This window comes from Diceros bicornis, chromosome 31 (assembly GCF_020826845.1).
Source record: "Diceros bicornis minor isolate mBicDic1 chromosome 31, mDicBic1.mat.cur, whole genome shotgun sequence".
In the NCBI taxonomy this organism is placed as follows: Eukaryota; Metazoa; Chordata; class Mammalia; order Perissodactyla; family Rhinocerotidae; genus Diceros; species Diceros bicornis.
Window position 1 is genome coordinate 3,462,752 of NC_080770.1, and position 20,464 is coordinate 3,483,215.

Consider the following 20,464-nt stretch of genomic DNA (forward strand, 5'->3'; position numbering starts at 1 on the left):
CTCATGAGCTCTGGAAACAGTCCATGTTGAGGGGAGACAGTCTCAAGCCATGACGTATGTCCGGGTGTTTGCTGGGAGAACATCCATGTCCATGAGGAAGGTAAAGAGATTCTCCCACTCTTGTGCCAAAGCAAGGTCTTATGGGCTGAGTGGTGTCTCCGCAAGCTCATATGTTGAAACCGTAACCCCCAGTGTGACTGTATTTGGAGATGGTGTGTTTACAGAGGTGATTAAGGTAAAATGAGGTCACTAGGGTGGCCCTAATCCAGTGTGACCGGTGTCCTTATAAGAAGAGGAAATCAGGGGGCCGAGCTCGTGGCTTAGCAGTTGAGAGCTCACACGCCGCTGCTGGCAGCCCAGGTTCGGATCCTGGGTGCGCACTGATGCACCGCTTGTCCAGCCATGCTGAGGCCGCGTCCCACATACAGCAACGAGAAGGATGTGCAACTATGACATACAACTGTCTTCTGGGGCTTTGGGAAGAAAATGGGGGAAAAAAAAAAAGGAGGAGGATTGGCAATAGATGCTAGCTCAGGGCCAGTCTTCCCCAGCAAAAAGAGGAGGATTGGCATGGATGTTAGCTCAGGGCTGATCTTCCTCACAAAAATAAAAGAAGAAGAGGAGATCGGGACACAGACACACACAGAGGGACGACCATGTGAGGACACAGGGAGAAGACGGCCGTCTGCACGCCAAGGAGAGAGGCCTCAGGAGGACCAGCCCTGCCCACACCTGGGTCTCGGACGTCCAGCCTCCCGGACTGGGAGATAATAAATGTCTCTTGTTTAAGCCACCCTTCTGTGGGACTTTGTTATGCTGGCCCCAGCAAACTCATGCACAAGTGTATGGTGGTCTCAGCTGTCATTTCTTTCTTTGGTTACTGTCCTGCAGAAAAATGGTGCCAAATTTCTGCTTCTGAATCAAACTCATCATTACGCTTTCTCACACATCTCTTTTCAAGCAAGGAGGCTGTGCCTAAACCAAGTTGCTAGAGAATTTTCTGTAGCTAGAGCCCTGTGAGGCTGTGTATGTAGCACCTGCCGACAAGCCCCAGACTTTGGGATCAAATGGACACCGTCTGCCTTTATGTAAGGTAGAAACCTACTTTCCTGGAGCTCTTCAAGCCCTTTCCCTCATCTGTGAAGCAAGAACCACAACTGCTTCCTAGGTGTGCCGTGAGAATGAAATCACATACTGCATTTAGATGCCTGGGTGAGCGTGCGTGTTGAGTAAAAAGGCGTTGGTGCTATTGTTATGAGCTTCATCAGTATAGTCATCATTATTACCGCGTGGTAGAAACCAATCTCGGAACATCTGTAATCCCCAAAATCTCAGATTCTCACCACACAATGGTCTCATTCGCTCTGCCCTGTGACTGGGGGACTGAGAGGCCAAATGGAAAAATCTTCTTGCCCCCGTGTGTTCACGCCTCTCCAACCTGCTGGTTCCAACATGAGCTGCTCTCTTGAAGACTGTTTCTCTGCAGATGCTGAAGAACTGCTCGCTTTCTATTGAGATTTCTGGGAGCAAATGCTGTTTCAAGGCCATTGCTGTTTCAAAGGAGAAATTTGCATTTTATTGGCTAGTCCATCTGGGAGGGGAAGATGCATTTGGTCGATGTGAAATAATTGCTTCCCAGTCTTTCGTGCGTGTGTTAAACTTTTATGCCTCTCTCAGATGTTTTTTACGACTTGTTTTCCCCTTGACTACCATGAATATTTTACACAACCGAGGACTGGATAACACTGTGCAGAGGGCTCTTCTACATAAGAGGGGTTGGGAGTCGTGGCCCTCTCCATGGAGCTGGGAGGTTTTTCACCTGGCTGGTGTTTCTCTGCCACGGCTGGAAGCTGAAAAATGAAGGTAGACCTTCATCCGATGAAGGCTAGATCATAGTCTGACTTTGTCTGTTGATTAGGTTGAAAACTTCTACACCTTGAGCACCAACCTCAGCACAAGGTTCAGTGTCTCCCTGGTAATCAGGGAGTAATTTTGGTGCTAATCTCAGCATCCCAGGGAGGTAACTTACAGGTATCAGTGCCCTGTCTTGAAACAGTCTTAACCTGACAGCACTGTCTCTAGCACTTAAGAGTGTAGGCTCTGGAGTCCGGAATCAAATCCCATGTGGGTATGCGACCTTTGGGTCTTCCGCTTGATCTCAGGTCCGAAAGGAAAGTGTCAACCAGAACACACCATGGATACCCGTGAATGTGTCCGTGCTGTAGTCATTAGGCAGCCGCAGGTTGGAACTAAAGGAGGCTGAAAAGCTCGGCCAGTGTTTTGCAGCCCCTCCCATAAAGAGGTGGAGTACATTTCCCCTTGTGCCTAGAATCTGGTCTTATTAAGCTTTGACCAGTAGAATATTCCGGAAGTGGTGTCACATGAGCTCTGGAGCCTACCATCAGGAGGTTTTGCAACTTTCCATTTTGGTCGAATGGGACACTGTCCTGAGGCCACCATGCAAGGAAGCCGCTGGTCTACTGGAGGACAGGAGGCCTGGTGCAAGAAAACAGATGAACCACAGTCAGTGCCGGGACGGGCGGATGAGGCTCCGCAGTCCTCAAAATCATGCCCCACTTAGCTTTGGGGGCATGCTGCTTCTTCTAGCTGCTGCTTATGCAGCTAGAAATTTCACTGATGCAACAGCAGATTAAGTTCCCTTTCAGTCTTAGTCTATTAAGTTTTATCATGAATCCATACTAAGTTTTGTCAACTGCTTTTTGATAAAGTATTTATCAAAATTGATAACAGATGCTGCAACCATCAACATGATCCTGTAGATTTCCCCCTCTTTTCTGTTAAGGTGACGAGTTATGTTGACTGATTTTGTTTTTATTCCTGTAGTAAGCCCACTTAGTGGTTATCTTCTTCTTTGTACGTAAGTCTCTGCATTTGATGTGCTCATGTTGGTCTGGGATTTCTTCGTCTAAGGGAGAGATGGCTCATGCTCTTATAGAGTCCTGGTGTTGAGGTTGTGTTGGCCTCATATGCTGGGTTGGGGAAGTTCTCTCTTTATTCTCTGGAGGAATCGGGTAAGATTGGTGTTAGCTCTTCCTTCTGTGTTTGGGAGAATTCATCCGAGAGCCATCTGGGCCTGGAGTTTTCTTTGTGGGACTTCAGTCTCTGTGTTAAGCCATTTGCCGGGATTCACTATTTTAAGCCTCACGACAGTCAGAGAAGGGTCATACTTATATTATTATCCCCAGTTACAGAGGAGGAGACGTAGCTTGTCTGTGGTCTCAGTGCTGGAAGGATCCACACCAGGCCGACCACAGCCCGGGGCGTCCCCTTCACTCCTTGGCCAGGGGAGGGACATGGGGGCTGGACCTTCTTGGCATTCTCGGGGAACAGGGGCCATTTCATCCCTGGACTTGGGGTTCCAGCAAAGGAGGGGCCTCACCTGGACAGGCCTTCCGCGGAGTGCTCAGGGTCCCCCTTTAACCTAGGGAGGCCCGCTGGGTCACCGGCAATGCACTGTTCTCAGGGCAGCCTCCTAGTTCTAGCTGCTTCCTCGGGCTCAGTGCCTAGCTGCAGACAGGACTTCCTGGTACAGAGGCTGTTTGCCTCCACTGCCGAGTGGGGGCTCTCTCCAGGTTCCCTCATCCGGGTTGGTGTGGGATCCCTGAGCAAACCATGAGCCTCCGGGTAGCACATCAGTTTGCAAAGGATTGTGGCAAAGCCTCGGGGGGCTGTCGTCTTTGGAATCTACAGAACTGCCCCCTGCCTCTCCGGGCTCCGGCTGTCAGCCTAGAGACGGGCAGAAACGCCATTGCAGTTTGTCTGGTGGAGTTTGGTGACCTCTGACCTTACTAAGCCTGGTGCCCTGTCCCCCTCCCAGCTGTGCTTGCAGGATGCTCATAATTAAAACGTCCTTGCCAGGCTCCCAGGTCTTTGGGTATCAGTCGCTTCCTGAATTGCCCTAGGAGCCTGAAGTAGGTGACGTGGCATCGTGTGGAAGGAAAACCAAGGAAGGGGGCGCGCCAAGCTCTTGGTTTCCCTCCCTGTCTTTGCGAGGAGCTGGTTCTCCCATTATGGGGAGGACATGGCAGGATCACAGAGCCGCCTATAAATAGCGCTCTGTGTTGGGAGGCACATTTCGCTTTGGCAAGAGAAGGATGCTGCCTTCGGGGCGGGGGAGTGGGTTTCCTCCGCGTTCTGGCTGCAGATCCCAGGAGATGACTATTTAGGCAGTAATGAGAAGAGAGGCGGCTTCTCCCTCACTCTGCTTCTAACTCCAGTGCCAGCCGAGCAGGTTGCACTGTGGGCACCACGGGAAGGCAGTGGCATCTCCAGGTACCAACCGCCCACCGCCAGAGCCAGGGAGACAGAGGAGCAGCCAAAGGGGCAGCCCAGCTCCTTGACATCTTTACTGCTATACAGAGCAGCCACACGCACTGCCCGTCCCCCAGCCCTGAGCGGGAAGGCGGGGTTTGTTGGCACCTTGTTGGAGCCCAGCACTGGGCCAAGTGGCAGGTGGGAAAGGATGGAAGTGCCCTTGACACCGGGGCGGGTAGAGCCATTTCCTCATCTGGAATGCAAGCTTATACGCAGAAACTGGGGACAGCCTCAAGACAGCTCAAATTAAGTGCCAGCTGGCATAGGGCATGGCACATGGTGGTGTCCAGTTAATGGTGGCGGGGGGGGTAGGTAGGTGGGTGGGTAGATGCGTGGGTGATTGAGTAGGTGGATGGATGGGTGTTTGGGTGGGTAGGTGGGTGGGTGGTTTAGTGCATGGGTGCATGGGTGGGGGGGGTTGAGTGGGTGGGTGGATTGGTGGCTGGGTGGGTGATTGAGTGGGTGGATGGATGGGTGGTTGGGTGGGTGCGTGGGTGATTGAGTGGGTGGGTGGATGGGTGGTTGGGTGGGTGCGTGGGTGATTGAGTGGGTGGGTGGATAGGTGGTTGGGTGGGTGCGTGGGTGATTGAGTGGGTGGGTGGATGGGTGGTTGGGTGGGTGCGTAGGTGGTTGGGTGGGTGGGTGGATGGATGGCTTGAGCCCAGCAAGCCTATTTGGCACACAGTACTGGAGTCGTCTGGGTAGCCCTATGGAAGGGGCTGCCTGGTCTGGGAGGGGTGGAACTAGATCAGCAGAGAGTTTCAGCGAGAGCCAACCTGCTGGCCTCGCACCCTCCTCCCCTGCCTGTCTGTTGGGTTAACTTTCCTCCATGAGATCTTCCCGGGCCCTGCGTTCCTCCAGGGGTCTCCTTGCTCCTGCTCCTGGACGATGCCCCCTGCGCCAGCCCGTGGCCATGGAGAGCCTGACAGCACATGCACTGTGCCTTCCATTTCCCTGCATTGGTCTCTAAACCCCTCAGAAGCTGAGGGCACGGCACCTAAGGAGACAGTGTGGGATTGCAGCCATCTGGTTATGGGACGCCTTTGAGAGTAGGGCTGGGGTTTCGCCCAGGCCCCCAGCGTCTGGCACAAGGTCTGGCATGTGGTAGGCGCACAGTGGGCTCAGCTTCATTTGTTGACTCGAGAAGGACAACAGGCAGGTGCACGGTGTGGATTGGGGTGGCTCCTCACACCGCCTGTGGGACCCTGAGCAGAGGGCTCCCCCTCCTGCCCCACACACAGCCCCCCGACCTGCCCTGGCACCTCCTGAACGCACTGGCCCCCGTCTGCATCCAGCATGGCCCTTTGGCACAAGACTTGCATAATTTTCAGGCGCTCACAGTGGTGGCACGCTGACCCTTTCCTCCGCTTGTTCATTGAGTAGTGAGTGCCTGGGTCTGTGGGGTACACTCTGCCGTGGTCCAGTGTCTGCCCACAGGAACCCTACGAGCGTCACCACTGAGGTGGGTGCAGGTCCTGGGTGGATGAGAGAATCTATCTAATTCAACTGCAGATTAGGGGGTTGGAATACGCACCAGAAGTGAGGGGCAGCGCTGGGAATTTGAGGTGTTTCTTCTGTAATGGGCCTTCCCCTCCTCACTCAGAGTGTTGGAAGTGGCTGCATTTGGAGGGGGAATGAGGATTGGGGTTCAACAGAGCCCAAGGTCCTAGAAGGACGTGCCTGTGGCATTTCCACTGGGCTCTGAAGGAGCGCTGGGATGTGGGCACCCGGCCATGCTGGGACACACGTAGGGAGGAGAAAAGTCCAGGCGCCGAGGCATTGAGATGTGGGTCATGCATGGTGGGTGAGGCAGGAGGCTGGACAACCCCCAGACCCCGGGGCCCACCGCCTCATGGACAAGGTGGTCCCGATTGCTGCCTTCCCTGGCGACACCGAGTCCTGCTCTGCTGGGGCACTTCCCACGATGAGCATGATGGAGACCCCAACCCTGTCTTTCTATGATCGTAACTCCTTGTAGGCTGTGATGGTCATATCACGGATTTTGAAAACATCTTCCCAGGAGCGTAAGACTAAATCAATGTTAGGTGTAAGCATTTGAGGCGACAAAGAGAACGAGGTAGTCAACTTCTGTGTTATAAAAACAGCTGAAAAGCCCCGCCGTGGCCCCGGCCATTTGATTCTGTGAAGAGGAAGCTTGTTGCCCAGATGCACTGCCCTGCGGCTGGAGAGGCGTCCAGAGCATCTTTCCCTGCCCGCCGGTGCTGCTGTTGGGGCAGAAGATGCAAGTTCCCCTCGCCAACGTTCCTGCATCCTCTGGGCCCCATGGCCTGGTCACCAAGGCAGAGCCCCTTGGGGGCACTTTCTCCACACGGTAGTCTTAGTGTTAGCCTCTCAGGAGGGGCCTTGTCAGCATCTGCAAAGGGTCCATGTGTTGGACGTGTCACGGGGAGTAATTTCCGCAGGAACTCATGTTGCCATACCCTCATCCATCAAAACTTGAACTGTTGATCTGCCCCGGATTGTAGATAACATCTAAAATCCTTCATGTCAGTAATAACAAATATCAAAGGATTTATAAAATACACGATGTTAAGATGTCTCTGTCTTGGGGTGAGAATTCAGGGGGACCCACAAGCGGCAGCCCCCAAGGGCACGAGCATGAAAGCCCGAGGCGGGCGAGCGAGGCTAGAAAGTGCAGCCCCGCTTCTGCGACAGATCCTGATGCTGCGGAGACAGGAGGTGCTCCCTGCATCTTCCCTGGAGGCCCCGGCTGCCCCTCCTTCTCCTCTGAAATGCAGAGAAGAGAAATAAAGACTCCAGTGCTTTGTGTTATGTAACTCTTGGATAAAAAGTCCATAAAAGGCCTTCACTCCTCCCCAGATATTGATCTGAGAGGCAGGGTGATTTAGAATGAGAGCGACAGGCCTGATACAAATGACCAGTGTTTGCAGGCGTGGTCTGCTGCCCTGCTGTCGTGTGACGTAGCCCAGGCCTGGCCACCCGTCGCTGGGATTCTTTCCCGTCCACCCCCCAGCCCCCCGGAGACGTCGTGCGGGTGGCTGTTTCTCTGGCTGCCTTCGTGTTGTCTTTCCCCACAGGCCCCCCAATTCCATGAGTCCCCCTTTCCCTCTTCTTTGAAGAAGCCCCGGCTCCCTTAGAGTTTCACGTCTGGATTCTTTCCATGACCTGCCCATGGTCCCCCCGTGCTAACCTCCAACCTTCCCCCACTCTGCTGCATCCATCCTGCCTGTTGTGCGGACAGTCCAGCACATTCGCCGTCCGTCCACCAAACCTTTGCTCCAGCTGTCACCCCTGCCAGGAGCGCCTTCTCCCGGTACCCCCGCCAGCCCCCTCCATGTGTTCACCTTAAGTGCTGACCCGGACACTAGAGGGTGGCTTAAGAGGGGAGGAGGCAGGAAGAGCCACTTTGAGTCCCAAAGGGGCTCCTTGCTGCTCTGTGCTTGTCTGAATCCAAACATCCGCCCTCAAGGGGGATACCTGCACTTCATCATGGTGGTACCCAAAGGGCTGGCTTTGCTACATATTATTGAAATGTTATTTGGAGCAAGGAGGAAGGAGAGAAGTTGAATTAATGGAAAAAAACAAAATAAAACAAAACCCCCCAAAACAGGTGGGCTGTGGATCCAGTCTCATTTCTTCATTGTCTCCCCTCTGAGTTTTTAGGGCCCTGAGGAACCAGTATAGGGGAGCGTCCATCTTTTCAGAAAGTGCGTTTGCGCACCCAGAGCAGTTTTCATTACAGAAAGTTCTCTGGTCACCCAGCCAGCGCAGGTGCCCAGTGTGGCTTGTCACGAGCCCTGGAGGGCAGTCTGTCGTTCACTGTTCCTTGTGCCGCTGTTTTCCACTAAGGTGCCTGACCTGTGAGTCTATTCCAAGTCAACTTTTTTAAAAAATGCCATAGTCAATGAAAGTTATTTGCAGACATATTCTGCACCCTGATAATTAGATGAAGATTCTGGACCTGAACGGCTTGAGTTAAGGCTTGGCTTCAGCACTGACGAGCTGTGTGATGCTGGGCAAGTTATTTAACTTACTGTGCCTCAGTTTCCCCACATGTCAAGGAAAGATAATGGTGCCCACTTCAGAGCGTCAGTGCCCACTTCATGGAGTTGTTAGGATCAGAGTGGACCTAGCCACCTGAAGCCCTTAGAACAAACACTGTGCCCACGTTGGTGCCTGATACATCTTCTCTATTATTACTGATGTGTATGCCTGAAACCTAGGAAAACAGATCCCAACACTCTGTCTTCCTCGTACATCCAAACCACCAGCCGGGCGCTTGCTGGACGCCACTGAGATGCCGCCGTCAGGCCTGCTCCCCTGTCCGTCCTCCCCTCAGGCATTTACCGAGAAGCCGTGCTATGCCCGGCGTGGAGTGGGCAGCCAGGACCTAAGCCTGGAGCAGGACAGGCAGGAGGCTGCCTCCTGTGGGGGGGACTTTCCTGGTTTGAAATCTTCAAGGGAGAAACAGGCAATTATCACACGTAAATGTCTGTATTGTTCCCCCTCGCACTGTGGGCTCAGTTATTCTGGCTGGAACGGCGCACGTGGCTTCCCTGCTGCCTGGTCCCTTGGTTCACAGCTCTCACAGCTTCTCTTTGGAAGCGTGAGCTTGGAAGTGCTGCTTGTTGGTCCAGTTTTGTTATTTTCCACGGCTGTCCTGGGTGTGTGTTGGAGTGCAGTCGTGCAGGTGTGCACTTGTGTGTCTTTGATTGTGTGTTTATTTCAAGGGGGCTTAGGGAACCTTTACAACGAGCCGTCCGCTGCTTACATCTCAGTAGTCAATAATAATCATTTGAACGACCATAGTAACAGCAAACTTTCTTAGGGCTTACCATGTGCCAGGCACTTCTCCAAACCTTTACAGACACGTCTCATCGACTCCTCACACCAAACCCATTTCACAGGTGGGAAAACAGGTCCGTGGATTAACTGTCATGCCCAAGTCACACAGGACCGGTCTGGCAGCCCGAAGCCAGAGCCCCTTACCTCTATGACACCTGTCTGCCAATTTCACGTTGCATTGACACATCTGGCTGGGGCCGGCCTGTAGAATAGGTGAGCAGTGGGGTCAGGGGAGTCTCCTTTAGGGAAGAGGTCACCTCGGGCGTCTGTCCCGTTGATTGAAAGTGCCTGGAGAGGTACCTCCCCTCCCACCGTCACCCCCAGCAGAAGCAACAGCTCAGGAGCCTGGAGAAGGATGTTACCAAGAGGCGAGTAGCAGGAGAGGGGTCAATACTCCGGGGGCCTATCCTGCTCACTAGCCAAGTCCTCCCCACTCATGGGGCATTGTCTGCGGCCTCCTTCCTCCCTCATCCTCCTTAGTCCATCCTGGCACCCCCGGGCCTCACGGAGGGAGGGCTACCCCGAGGCTCAGGCATCTCTCCTAACACCTGTCGGACTGTTCCGGGTGGATCCGAGTTCCTGTATTTGACCTTCTCTCCTGCTGGTCCACATGGGTGGACGTCTGCCTTTTTTTTTTTTTTTTTTTTTTTTTTGTGAGGAGATCAGCCCTCTGCTAACATCTGCCAATCCTCCTCTTTTTCTGCCGAGGAAGACTAGCCCTGGGCTAACATCCGCACCCATCTTCCTCCACTTTATATGGGACACCGCCACAGCATGGCTGGACAAGCAGTGCGTCGGTGCACACCCGGGATCCGAACTGGCGAACCCTGGACCGCCGCAGCGGAGCACATGCACTTAACCGCTTGCGCCACCGGGCCAGCCCCCTGCCTTTTTTTTTTTTAATTGTGGTAAAATACGCATAACATAAATTTTACTGTCATAATCATTTTTAACTGTACAGTTCAGTGGCCTTAAGTATGCTGTTTTGAAACCATCATAACCATCCATCTTCAGAATTCTTTACATCTTGCAAAACTGAAACTCTGTTCCTATTAAATAACTGCCCATTCCCCCTACCCCAGTCCCCAGCAACCACCTTATTCTCTATGAATTTGATGACCCTAGGTACCTCTTCTGAGTAGAATCATACAATATTTGTCCTTCCGTGTCTGGCTTATTTCACTTAGCATCATGTCCTCAAGGTTCATCCATGTTGTAGCATGTGTCAGGATTTCCTTCTTTTTTATGGCTGAATAATATTCCACTGTATGGATAGACCACATCCATTCATCTGTTGATGGACACTTGGGTTGCCGCCACCTTTGGCTGTTGTGAATGATGCTGCTATGAACGTGAAAATGCAAATATCTATTTGAATTCCTGCTGTCTTAATCGACTCAGGCTGCCATAATGAAATACCATAGACTGAGTGGCTTAAAGAACAGAAATTCATTTTTCACAGTTCTAGAGGCTGGAATTCTGAGGTCAGGGTGCCGGCATGGTTGGGTTCTGGTGAGAGCTCTCTTCCTGGCTTGCAGATAGCCTTGTCGGTGTGTCCTCACATAGTGAAGAGGGAGGAAGACCATCTCTCTGGTCTCTTCTCCTTTTTATAAGAGCACAAATCCCATCATGCGGGCCCCACCCTCATGACCTCTTCCAAACCTCATTACCTCCCAAAGGCCCCATCTCCAAATACCTTCCCACTGGGGATTAGGGCTTCAACATACGAATTTGGGTGGGGGAGACACATTCAGTCTGTGACACTCCACCCCTTGGCTCCCCAACATTCTTGTCCTTCTCACATGTAAAATACACTCATTCCATCTCAATAGCCCGAAAAGTCTTAACTCATTCCAGCACCATCTCCAAAGTCTACAGTCCCAAGTCTCATCTAAATATCATCCACATCAGGTGTGCATGAGACTGGAGATAGGATTCATTCCCAGGCAGAATTCCTTTCCAGCTGAGAATCCATGAAACCAGACAAGTGACGTGCTTCCAAAATACAGCAGTGGGACAGGCCTAGGAGAGACGTTCCCATTCCAAAAGAGAAAAATCAGAAAGAAGGAAGGAGGGAGGGGTCCCAGGCAAGTCCAAAACCAGGCAAGGCAAACTCCATGAAATCTTAAGTCAAGAATAATCCTCTTTGGTTCGATGTTCTGCCCTGCAGGCCCACTGGGGCAGCGGCGTCACCCCCACGGCTCTGCAGCGTGGTCCCATCCCCCGGACAGTGAAGGGTGTGTGACCTGTGAAACTGAGACAGTGGCCCTATATTCTCAGAAGCGCCTTTGGGGTCATTTTCCCTCTTCTTGAAGAATAGTGTACGTTTGCAACCAAATAGCTCTAGTGTCCCATCCTGTCAAACCCAAGGAGTCCCACAGCCTTCCTTCATTTCGTCCCGACTCTGCCCCCTTCGGTATAAGCCTGCAGTGTCTCTGCTCCTGTAATCCCATGTGCTCTTTATCTGGTGATGGAGTTTGATTTAGCTCTTTATCAGCCACACCCTTGGTATTCCCGTTAGAACCCACTTTCTCATTTTTGCAGCGTGGATAGGCTGAGGATACCCAAAATCTTCAAGTTCTGGTTCCTTTTTGCTTAACAATTCCTCCTTCAATTTCTCTCTCTCTTGCATTTCACTGTAAGCAGTCAGGAGAAGCCAAGCCACTCCTGCAACACTTGGCTTGGAAATCTCCTCAGCTAAATATCCACTTTCATCGCTCACAAGTTCTGCCTTCCACAGAGCACTAGACCATGGACACCGTCGGCCAGGTTCTTTGTCACTATATAACAAGGATCACCTTTCCTCTAGTTTCCCATAACTTGTTCCTCATTGCCACCTGAGAGCTCATCAGAATGGCCTTTAGTATCCGTATCTCTTGCGTGCACCTCAAAACCCTTCCAGCCTGTACCCATTCCCACTTCCAATGCTGCTCCCTCATTTTTAGGGATTTGTTAGAGGAGCACCCCACTCCCAGCATCAAAATCTGCATTAGACAAGGTTCTCCAGAGAAACAGAACCGATAGGATGTGTGTATGTGCCTGTATGTGTATATACACATGCGCGCACACACACGTAAAGAGATTTGTTATTATGGAGGCTGAGAAGTCCAAGATGCAAAGTTGTGGCAAGCTGGAGACCCAGGAGAGCCAATGGTGTAAGTTTCAGTCTGAAAGCCGGTGGGCTGGAGCCCCAAGAGGAGCTAATGTTTCAGTCCGAGTCTGAAGGTCAGAAAAGACCAATGTCCAGCTCATGCAGTCGGGCAGAAGGTGTTCCCTCTTACACAGCTTTTTGGTTCTGTCCAAGTCTTCAACTGATGGGATGAGGCCTGGCCACATTGGGAAGGGCAATCTGCTTGACTCATTCTATCGATTCAAATGTTAATCTCATCCGGAAACACCCTCACAGACACACCCAGAATCATGTTTAACGGAATATCTGGGCCTCCTGTGGTCCAGTCAAGTTGACACATAAAAGTAACCATCCTACCCGCTTTCAGTCCCCGTGGGTATGTACCCGGCAGTGTAATTGCAGGATCATCAGGTAGTTCTATGTTTAATTTTTTTGAGGAAACTCGAAACTGTTTTCCCGGGTGACTACACCGTTTTACAGTCCCACCAGAAATACAGAAGTGTGTTCATTTTTCCACATCCTCACCAACACTTGTTATTTTCTGTTTTTTGATAGTGACCATCGTGATGGGTGTGAGGGAGTTGTGCCTTTGAGGGTTTGGCTGATAGACACGGAATGATCCTCACCAGTTGTCACCTCATCCACACTAGGTTATGTGTTACGTGTAACCCTGCAGACCAGACCCTTCCTTCTACGTTCAGTCATAAAAGCCGGCAGACTAGGGTGCCAGCTTCTCGGGTGGCTGTCTGGACCGCCCCCCCCGGGCTCTTCATCTCTGTCCCTGTTCTGTATCTGGGGTCCACAATCTGAAGCCTGGGTCCCAGGCAGGCGGTCACCCTGCAGGAGGTCCTTGAAGCTCATTCCACCCGATGGTTCCACCCTTCCCACTGGAGCTGCAGAACCTGGGGCTGCCCCCTGAAGTGGCCTTTGCCTTCCCCTTTGCCCCCCACTGGTGTAGACAGGGGCTCCCATAGCTCCTCTTGTCACTGGCAAGCCGGGGAGGCACTGGACGGGCTCCTGGCTGCTCCTGTGGGGCGGCATCCTTGGAGGACGTGGAGCATTAGGCGGTGCCCGAGAGTTGAAATCAGCGTCACTTCCAAGGACAGGGGTCTGGGGTCCCCGTGTCTCTGCAGCAATGCCCCCACAGCCTCCATGCAGAGCTGTATCAGGCAGAGCTCTCCAGGGAAACAGAGCTGACAGGTTGGAGATAGATGTGTGTGTATATATATATATATATATATATGTATATATATATATATAAGAAATTTCTTGTGAGGAATTGGCTCATGACTGTGGGGGCTGCCAAGTCTGAAATCTGTAGGGCAGGCTGGAAGCTCAGGCAGGAGTTGATGCTGCCGTCTTGAGGCAGAATATCTTCTTCACCAGGAAATCTCAGTTTTTGCTCTTAAAGCCTCCAAATGATTGTATGGGGCCCACCGCATTATCACGGAAAGTCAACTGATTGGAGATGTGTGCGCGGCTCCAGGCTGGCATCTGAACGCCTCGCTCGTTTGTGGGTGTAGACTGTTGCCTCCGACCCCAGGGTCTCCCCGGCTGGGGCGTTCCCCATGAGTGCTGTGGGCCCTGCCCGTGTGGGTTCTGGTTCGGGTCTCCCTGGGCTATCCCAGGGGCATTTGGCTTCACCTGCCTGGCTGCCTCAGCATGTCAAGGACCGCACACCTTTCCTGCTTTAGTCACCAGACCTGTTGGGCTCGGGTTGGGATCATTTCCTGAAGGCGTTGCTCTGCATGTCACCCACCCGTGCACACGTGTATGGCACATGTATGGCACATGTATGGCTGGAATTTTTTCCCGCTGATCTGAAATCTGATGAGGAGCTTTGAATGCTGTTTTGAGATGTCCCTCTCACTCTGGTTAAGGGGACTGGCCCGTGTCTGATCAGAAAGATGGGACTCCCGGGCAAGCGTGTTGCAAGCAGGTGGGCCTGGTGGGAATACAGGACACAGTTGGCGGGGTCTCCGGGCTCGGGCCTCGTTGTGCTCTCCGCTGCCCTACAGATCACTCCCTCCATGGGCCTTCCGGGCAGAGGCTTATTCTCGTGGAATGATGGCCTCGTCGTAAAATGTCCGGGGGCTTTGAGACGGGCAAGTGTGGCGTTTGACAGAGTGGGAAGACGTGACCCTGGGTGGGTTTGAGGGCCGGTGTGTGTCGTGGCTGTGGTCGTAAGAGTTACGGTGAATCCTGCCATCTGCGACAACGTGATCGACCGAGAGGGCATCGTGCTGAGTGACATAAGTCAGACGCAGAAAGACAAATACTGTACACTCTCACTTATATGTGGAATCTAAAAAAATCAAACTCGTAGAAAAAGTGATCAGATTCGTGGTTCCCAGAGGCCTGGGGTGGGGGGGCGGGTGGGCAAAATGACTGAAGGTGGTCGAAAGGTACAAACTTCCAGTTATGAAATCAGTACTGGGGTGTAATGTACAGCATGGTGACTGTAGTTGACACTGCAGTACGGTGTGTTCGAAAGTCGCTAAAAGTTCTCATCACAAGGAAGAAAAATTTTTAGAACTATATGAGGTGACAGGTGTTAACTAGACTTATTATGGTTATCACTTTGCAATATATGTACATCGAGTCCTTCTGCTGTACAACTTAAACAGTGTTGTATGTCAATTATAGCTCAATAAAACTGAAAAAAAAAAGATGTATCTCTTGTAAAAAAAAAAAAAATAGAGCTACGATTGGACTCATTTTGCTGCTAGGCCTCCGGTGACATGAAAGTATGTAAAAGGTCGCCGCCCTGCAGTTGTCACCTTAACGTGATTTCCACTCTTGCAGGTAGCCATCATAGCGGGCAACTTTGAGCTGGCAGAATACATCAAGAACCACAAGGAGACGGACATCGGTAAGTAGGCTCGTGGATGGACCCTGGGGGGCGCCGTCTGGCTGGGGAGACACTCCCTCTCTTTAATCCTCATTAGAAGGTTCAGAGCCCGCTTTTAGCAAAACTTAACAGAAGGCATAGTCGTAGCATGTTTTCCATCTCTGTTCTTAGTTTTCTGAACTCGTGGCAGGGCTGGAACTAAGGAAATCCTTAGAAATTAGGCAAGGAAACTGGTGAAGGGGCATGCAGTGGGCGCAGGGCATTGCTGTTCGACTGGTGAATCAACTAATTTGCACCTAAGTTAGATGGATGTACTGAAAGATTCTGTAACATACTTCCATTGAAACACAGAGATGTCGACGGAATGAGGCGAGAGAGAGAGCCAGTGGTACCCCCTCCCCGCCCTTCTCTTGGCATCCGTTCCACTGTCCCCAGCAATGGTGCTGACGGCCATTCCCCTTTCTAGTCCCCCTTGTACCAACCAGGAGGACCGTCTCTCGGGCTCCTCCTCTCTCCCATCGCCCTGCCGGCGGCTGGGCCCAGTCTTGCATCTTGGAAGAGCCCACTGGCCTGTTTCCTCCAGCCCCGGGCCTACACAGGACCTGCAGCGGGGAGCAGCCCCATTGGACCAGCAGCGGTGAGCTTTCGAAGATGGCGCCATCGCATCGAGGGGGTGGGCGGCGGGGCTCCAAGGTGCCGGAAGAAGTAGCAGGGTGGCATCTGTGTCTTACTGCCTGTGCCCCTCACCCCGTGTTTGGTGTTGGGCTGAGCAAAACCATGCGTTTGGCTGTCGAGTCTTCACGTGTTGAGTGTGTGGCTGGTACCCGCCCTGCCTCTGAGACTTGCACAAGGATGCAGAGCCAGATGCTTTGCCTGCATCAGCCAGCGCCCTGTGCTGAGCATCGGGCCCCCCGAAGGCTGTGCCCGATGCTGACGCGCGTCCCTCCTGCGAGCCAGGGCAAATCACTCAATTGCTCTGAGATCCACGCCTCCACCATGGCCGCATCAGCACCTCCGTGAGCGCATTATAGAGATTGATGAGTTAATGTCTGCAAAGTGATTTAGAAAATGCACTGAGCTCTCAGAGTGCCAGCAACTCTCTTCCCACCACCTCCCCAATATGAGAGAGCTCTACTATAGGGTAGGGTTGGCTTGTGGTCTAGAAATATCGGTTGCCATGAAGGGAATTGGGACTCTATTGAGCAGGGCACGCAGCACAGAAGAGAGGTGAGCGAGCGTGTGCGCAGGTCCCACACAGTCGTGGGGATTGTTCCCGGCCCCGTGAGCTCCGTGGATCTCTGAGTTGTCTGCGATGATTAACAAGCTTGGGGCCACCCTCACCATCTTTATTAAGCACCGAACTTGACTGGGGCCCGAAAAGGGAAGAGGGAGGCAGGAAGTATCTTCCTTCTCTCGCTCTCAGACTGGGGCTGAGAGACACCTGGGACTCTAACCTCTGCCCCCATCCCTACCCTTCCCGCCCCACCTCGAATATTAGGATCAGCCGCCAACTCTCCTACTCAAAAACTGCACTGAGCTGATTTCAAAACCCGGGTTGGGAGCTTCCTGTCTTGTCTCTTCCATTTTGAGATACAATTAGCTTTTCTATCTGTGGTGGAAACACCTCTTTACAAACAGAGATTTTTTTTTCTTATCATATAAGTAATACTCTTTTGTTGAGTGAATACATTTTCATTACTCCTCACCCATTCTGATTGGCGATTTTATTTAAACTATAAAGGACATAGCTTGTTGAGATATGGGGGTGCCCACCACGGGCTCCTGCGACTTCCATATGTCACGGTGCTGGGATTGAGGTTTGGGACCTTTGGCTTCTGTACCCGGGGCTCCGTGACGATGCAGGGCTGGCTTTGACAATGACCCGATGCAGGGCGTCCCTCTCTGTCACCTGCGCTGTGGCCTTTCCCAGCGCGTGGCCCAGCGGCGACAGCCCAGAAATCTGCGCTTCCCCAAAGGGCCCCTTCAGCATCACCAAAGAAGGAAGAAAGGACCTCTTCTTTCCTCTGAGTCATATAAGGGTTTGTGACTGTGAACTGGCAGCCGGCCTCAGTGCAAGCTGTGCCATTTGAGTTGCCTGTTGAAAATGTCTCAGAGAGGAGATGAAGGGCAGGGACGCTGTGGGTCCTTCGTGCATCCAGACCTCACTCAGTGCACTGACTCACTGAAGCACAGTGATCCCTTACACAATCCCAATTCGGCGCTGTGTTAACCAAACCCCCGGGTCTGAACCCAGGTGTTTGCTCTCTGCCCGCCGGCCACCCCAACTTTGCATCACCCCTCGTTACTTTCAGGGGCCTGATGGTGAGATGGGAGAGTCTGATGCTCCCCTCTGCCTAGCCTGGGCCCTGACTTGCCTGCCTGGGTCTTGGTAACTCCTGCGTGCGGGTCCACGCCCGTTGTCTAAGAAAGCCGCCTCGCATCTGGGTGAGTGAATGACCACAAGGAACAACTAACGCTTCCTGAGGGCTGCGTGCCCGGCAGTTCACGTGTGGCATCACACCCTTTTGGTCCTCAAGGCCTGGTGCAGTTCTCCTCTGTGGCTTCCTGAGGAAGAACCTGACATAGGGTGTGGCTTTGGGGGTTGAGTTCCCCCAAGAGCAGACCTGTGGCAAGGATTTGAGGGCATGTGGTTACTGTGGAGGTGGTGCCAGGAAGCCCCGTGGGGGCACGGGGAAGTGAGCCAGGAAGGACAGGACGCCAGCTCAGGTGTGTTAACGAGCAGGTGACACTGCAGGCACCTGAGGCTGGGTCCCCTTGGGGACCTCTGGGGGATTGCAAGAGCATGCCTTGGCATTTTTCCACCCCAAGGGTGAGGCAATTTATGCATTAATCCACCAATTAAAGTTCCCGTTAGTTCAGGCCAGCTCTGTGCAGGCTTCTTCCTAGCACCAAGGAAAACCCTCATCAGGGAGGGGCAGGTGCCTGCGGGGGTAAGCAGTACACGTACACGGGAGCACTGAGCACCCAGGGGGTATGTCAGGGCCCCAGTGGCATCTCCTGTGCAGGATTTCCCAAAACCAAATTCTGGAGTAATTGGCCCAGCAAGCCTTTGAACTCAGGTCCATCTGACTCTGGAGGACTCTGTCCTCTTAACCACCATGCTCCGCTGCCTCCCTTGTGAAGCTGAGAAGAGCGTGTCACCACACGTGAGAGCTGTAGGCATCAGTGTAGGCAGGGACAGGAAGGCTGGGGGTCCTCACACAGGCTGGTCCTAGAACCAGCGTTGGATGGGGTGGGTGGAGGGAAGAGGAGGCTTCCTCAGTCACCGACCACTGAGAGGATGGACCACCTCCCCAGTAAGAGGGATTACCTTTTCTCACTCTCTCATGTGGGCTCCATTGCTCTGTGGCTGCCAGAGTTAAGCCAACCCCCAAGAAGGGCTTAGAGGTAAGGGGCTGCGGTGGAGGAGGCTGCGTCAGCGCCGGTGTGAGGCTACCCTGGAGGCTGTAAAGAGGTCATCTGAGAATCGAGAGGATCAAGGACTACAGTACCGGCCCAGCAGACCAGCCGCCCCGGGCTGTGCAGTAAGGCAGCCCCTGGGCAGGCTGTGCAGCTCACGGTGGCCTCTCAACAACAGGTGTGCGCGTGGCTCATTATCCATTCAGGAGAGAAGTCATGTTATAGACAGAGAGGTTCCTCCAGGCCCCTGTCCTCACCCGAGGCCCAGAATAAGCTCTCACCTGCGGAATCAATTATTTTCTCTCCAAGTCCTGATTCCTCCTTGCCTTCCGCATTTGCTTTTAACATTTCAAAGAGAAATGTCTTCCTTGAGACTTCTCGCCCTCTATGAAATATTCAGCAGCACTGGCCATGCTCCTGCCCGACAGGACCTGTCGAGGTCGTCAGGAGACCTTACAGAGGAAGGACGCAGCCTGGTAGCTGCTCTCTGGAGGGGGGACAGAGAGAGGAGGGAGGTAGACAGACTTCAGGGGGGTCGAGTCCCCTCCACGGGGTCACCGAAGGGAAGGATTCTGACTGTGAGACCTGAGAGGTTACGGGCCCAGAGTTCCAGCAAAACTGCCCCCCAGTTCCTTCCAGTCTCGAGAAGAATTCTTTCTGCTAAGGAAAGCAGTCTGCTTCTTGATACCAGAGGGGACATCCTTTCTCCCTCTGGTGTTTAAAACACTGTACTTTGCCTGAACATCCTTAGAAAGCCCTTGGGGGTATCTGCAGAGCAGGTACCTAAGATGTCTGCACCATCACCCCCGTGGTCACTGTCTCTCCGTGATGACTCTTCATGGAGCAGCGTCTCCCGTGCGGGCCCTGTGCCTATTAGGGGATTTGGAACCTTCGTCCATCCCAGGCCTGGCTCTTTAGGAGGTGATGACCACAGAGGAGAATGTCCTCCTTGCCTCGCTGCCCCCTGGGTTTAGCAGTGGTGTTGAAAGGACTGTCTCTTCTACCCTTCCAGATCGGGATGGATGCTGATCCATCGCTGTTTCCTGGGAGAGTGGTACATGACTATGCAGAAGAGTGAACTCTTTCATGCACTTGGCCTCCTTGATTAGTGAACATCCCCTGTGTCCTGGTCCCCGTCACCCCAGCTGCTTCTTCGTCCCCCACCCTCATCCCCCAGTGAGTCTTGTGTTGCTGACAATTGATCCCCAAGACAGAGCCTGAGAGCTGGCCCGTTCCTGTTCCTGACTATTCTCGACCCGCCGATGGAAAACTTCCGAGGCTCCCCAGAGCCCAGCAGTGCGTGCCAGGTTTGGGGTGCACCTGAGGAGCTTGAGTAGAATGCAGATGCCCAGAGCAGCCCCTCAGAGAGCCTGGCTCGCTAGGTCTGGGCTGGCCTCTCCTCGCCGTTTTATGTCCCTCCAGCAGTTCTGATGCTGGGTGTCCAGCACAGCCCCACCTCTGCTTCCCAGGACACTCCAAGCCTGCCTGGCCCACCCTCATCTCCAGTGGGCTTGCTCAGAACACGAGGATGGGCCAAGTATTAGTGTCCTGGGGCTGCCATAACAAAATGCCACCAACTGAGTGGCTTCAAACAACTGAAATTTGTTCTCTCACAGTTCTGGAGGCCGGAAGTCGGAAGTCAACGTGTTGGCAGGGTTGGTTCCTTCCGGAGGCTCTAGGGGAGGCTCCTTCCTTGCCTCTCTCCCAGCTTATGATGGGAGCTGGCGATCCTTGGCATTCCTTGGGTCGTAGATGCGTCACTCCTGTCTCTGCCTCTGCTTCACATGGCCGTTCCCTCTGCGTCTGTCTCAAATCTCCTTTTCCTTTCTTGATAAGGACCCCAGTCTTCGTATTTAGGGTTCACCCGAAATTCAGGATGGTCTCGTCTTGAGATCCTTAAG

The 20,464-nt window shown here is 53.0% G+C and overlaps 1 protein-coding gene across 1 annotated transcript in view; it reads left to right on the forward strand.

The window, feature by feature from the left end:
• Positions 1-20,464, forward strand: part of SHANK2 (SH3 and multiple ankyrin repeat domains 2) — a 572,646-nt gene that overhangs the window by 194,999 nt on the left and 357,183 nt on the right. The window contains exon 10 of the mRNA XM_058526174.1: positions 15,098-15,164. Within this exon, the coding sequence (XP_058382157.1) occupies positions 15,098-15,164 (67 nt within the window). The remainder of the gene's footprint in view (positions 1-15,097; positions 15,165-20,464) is intronic.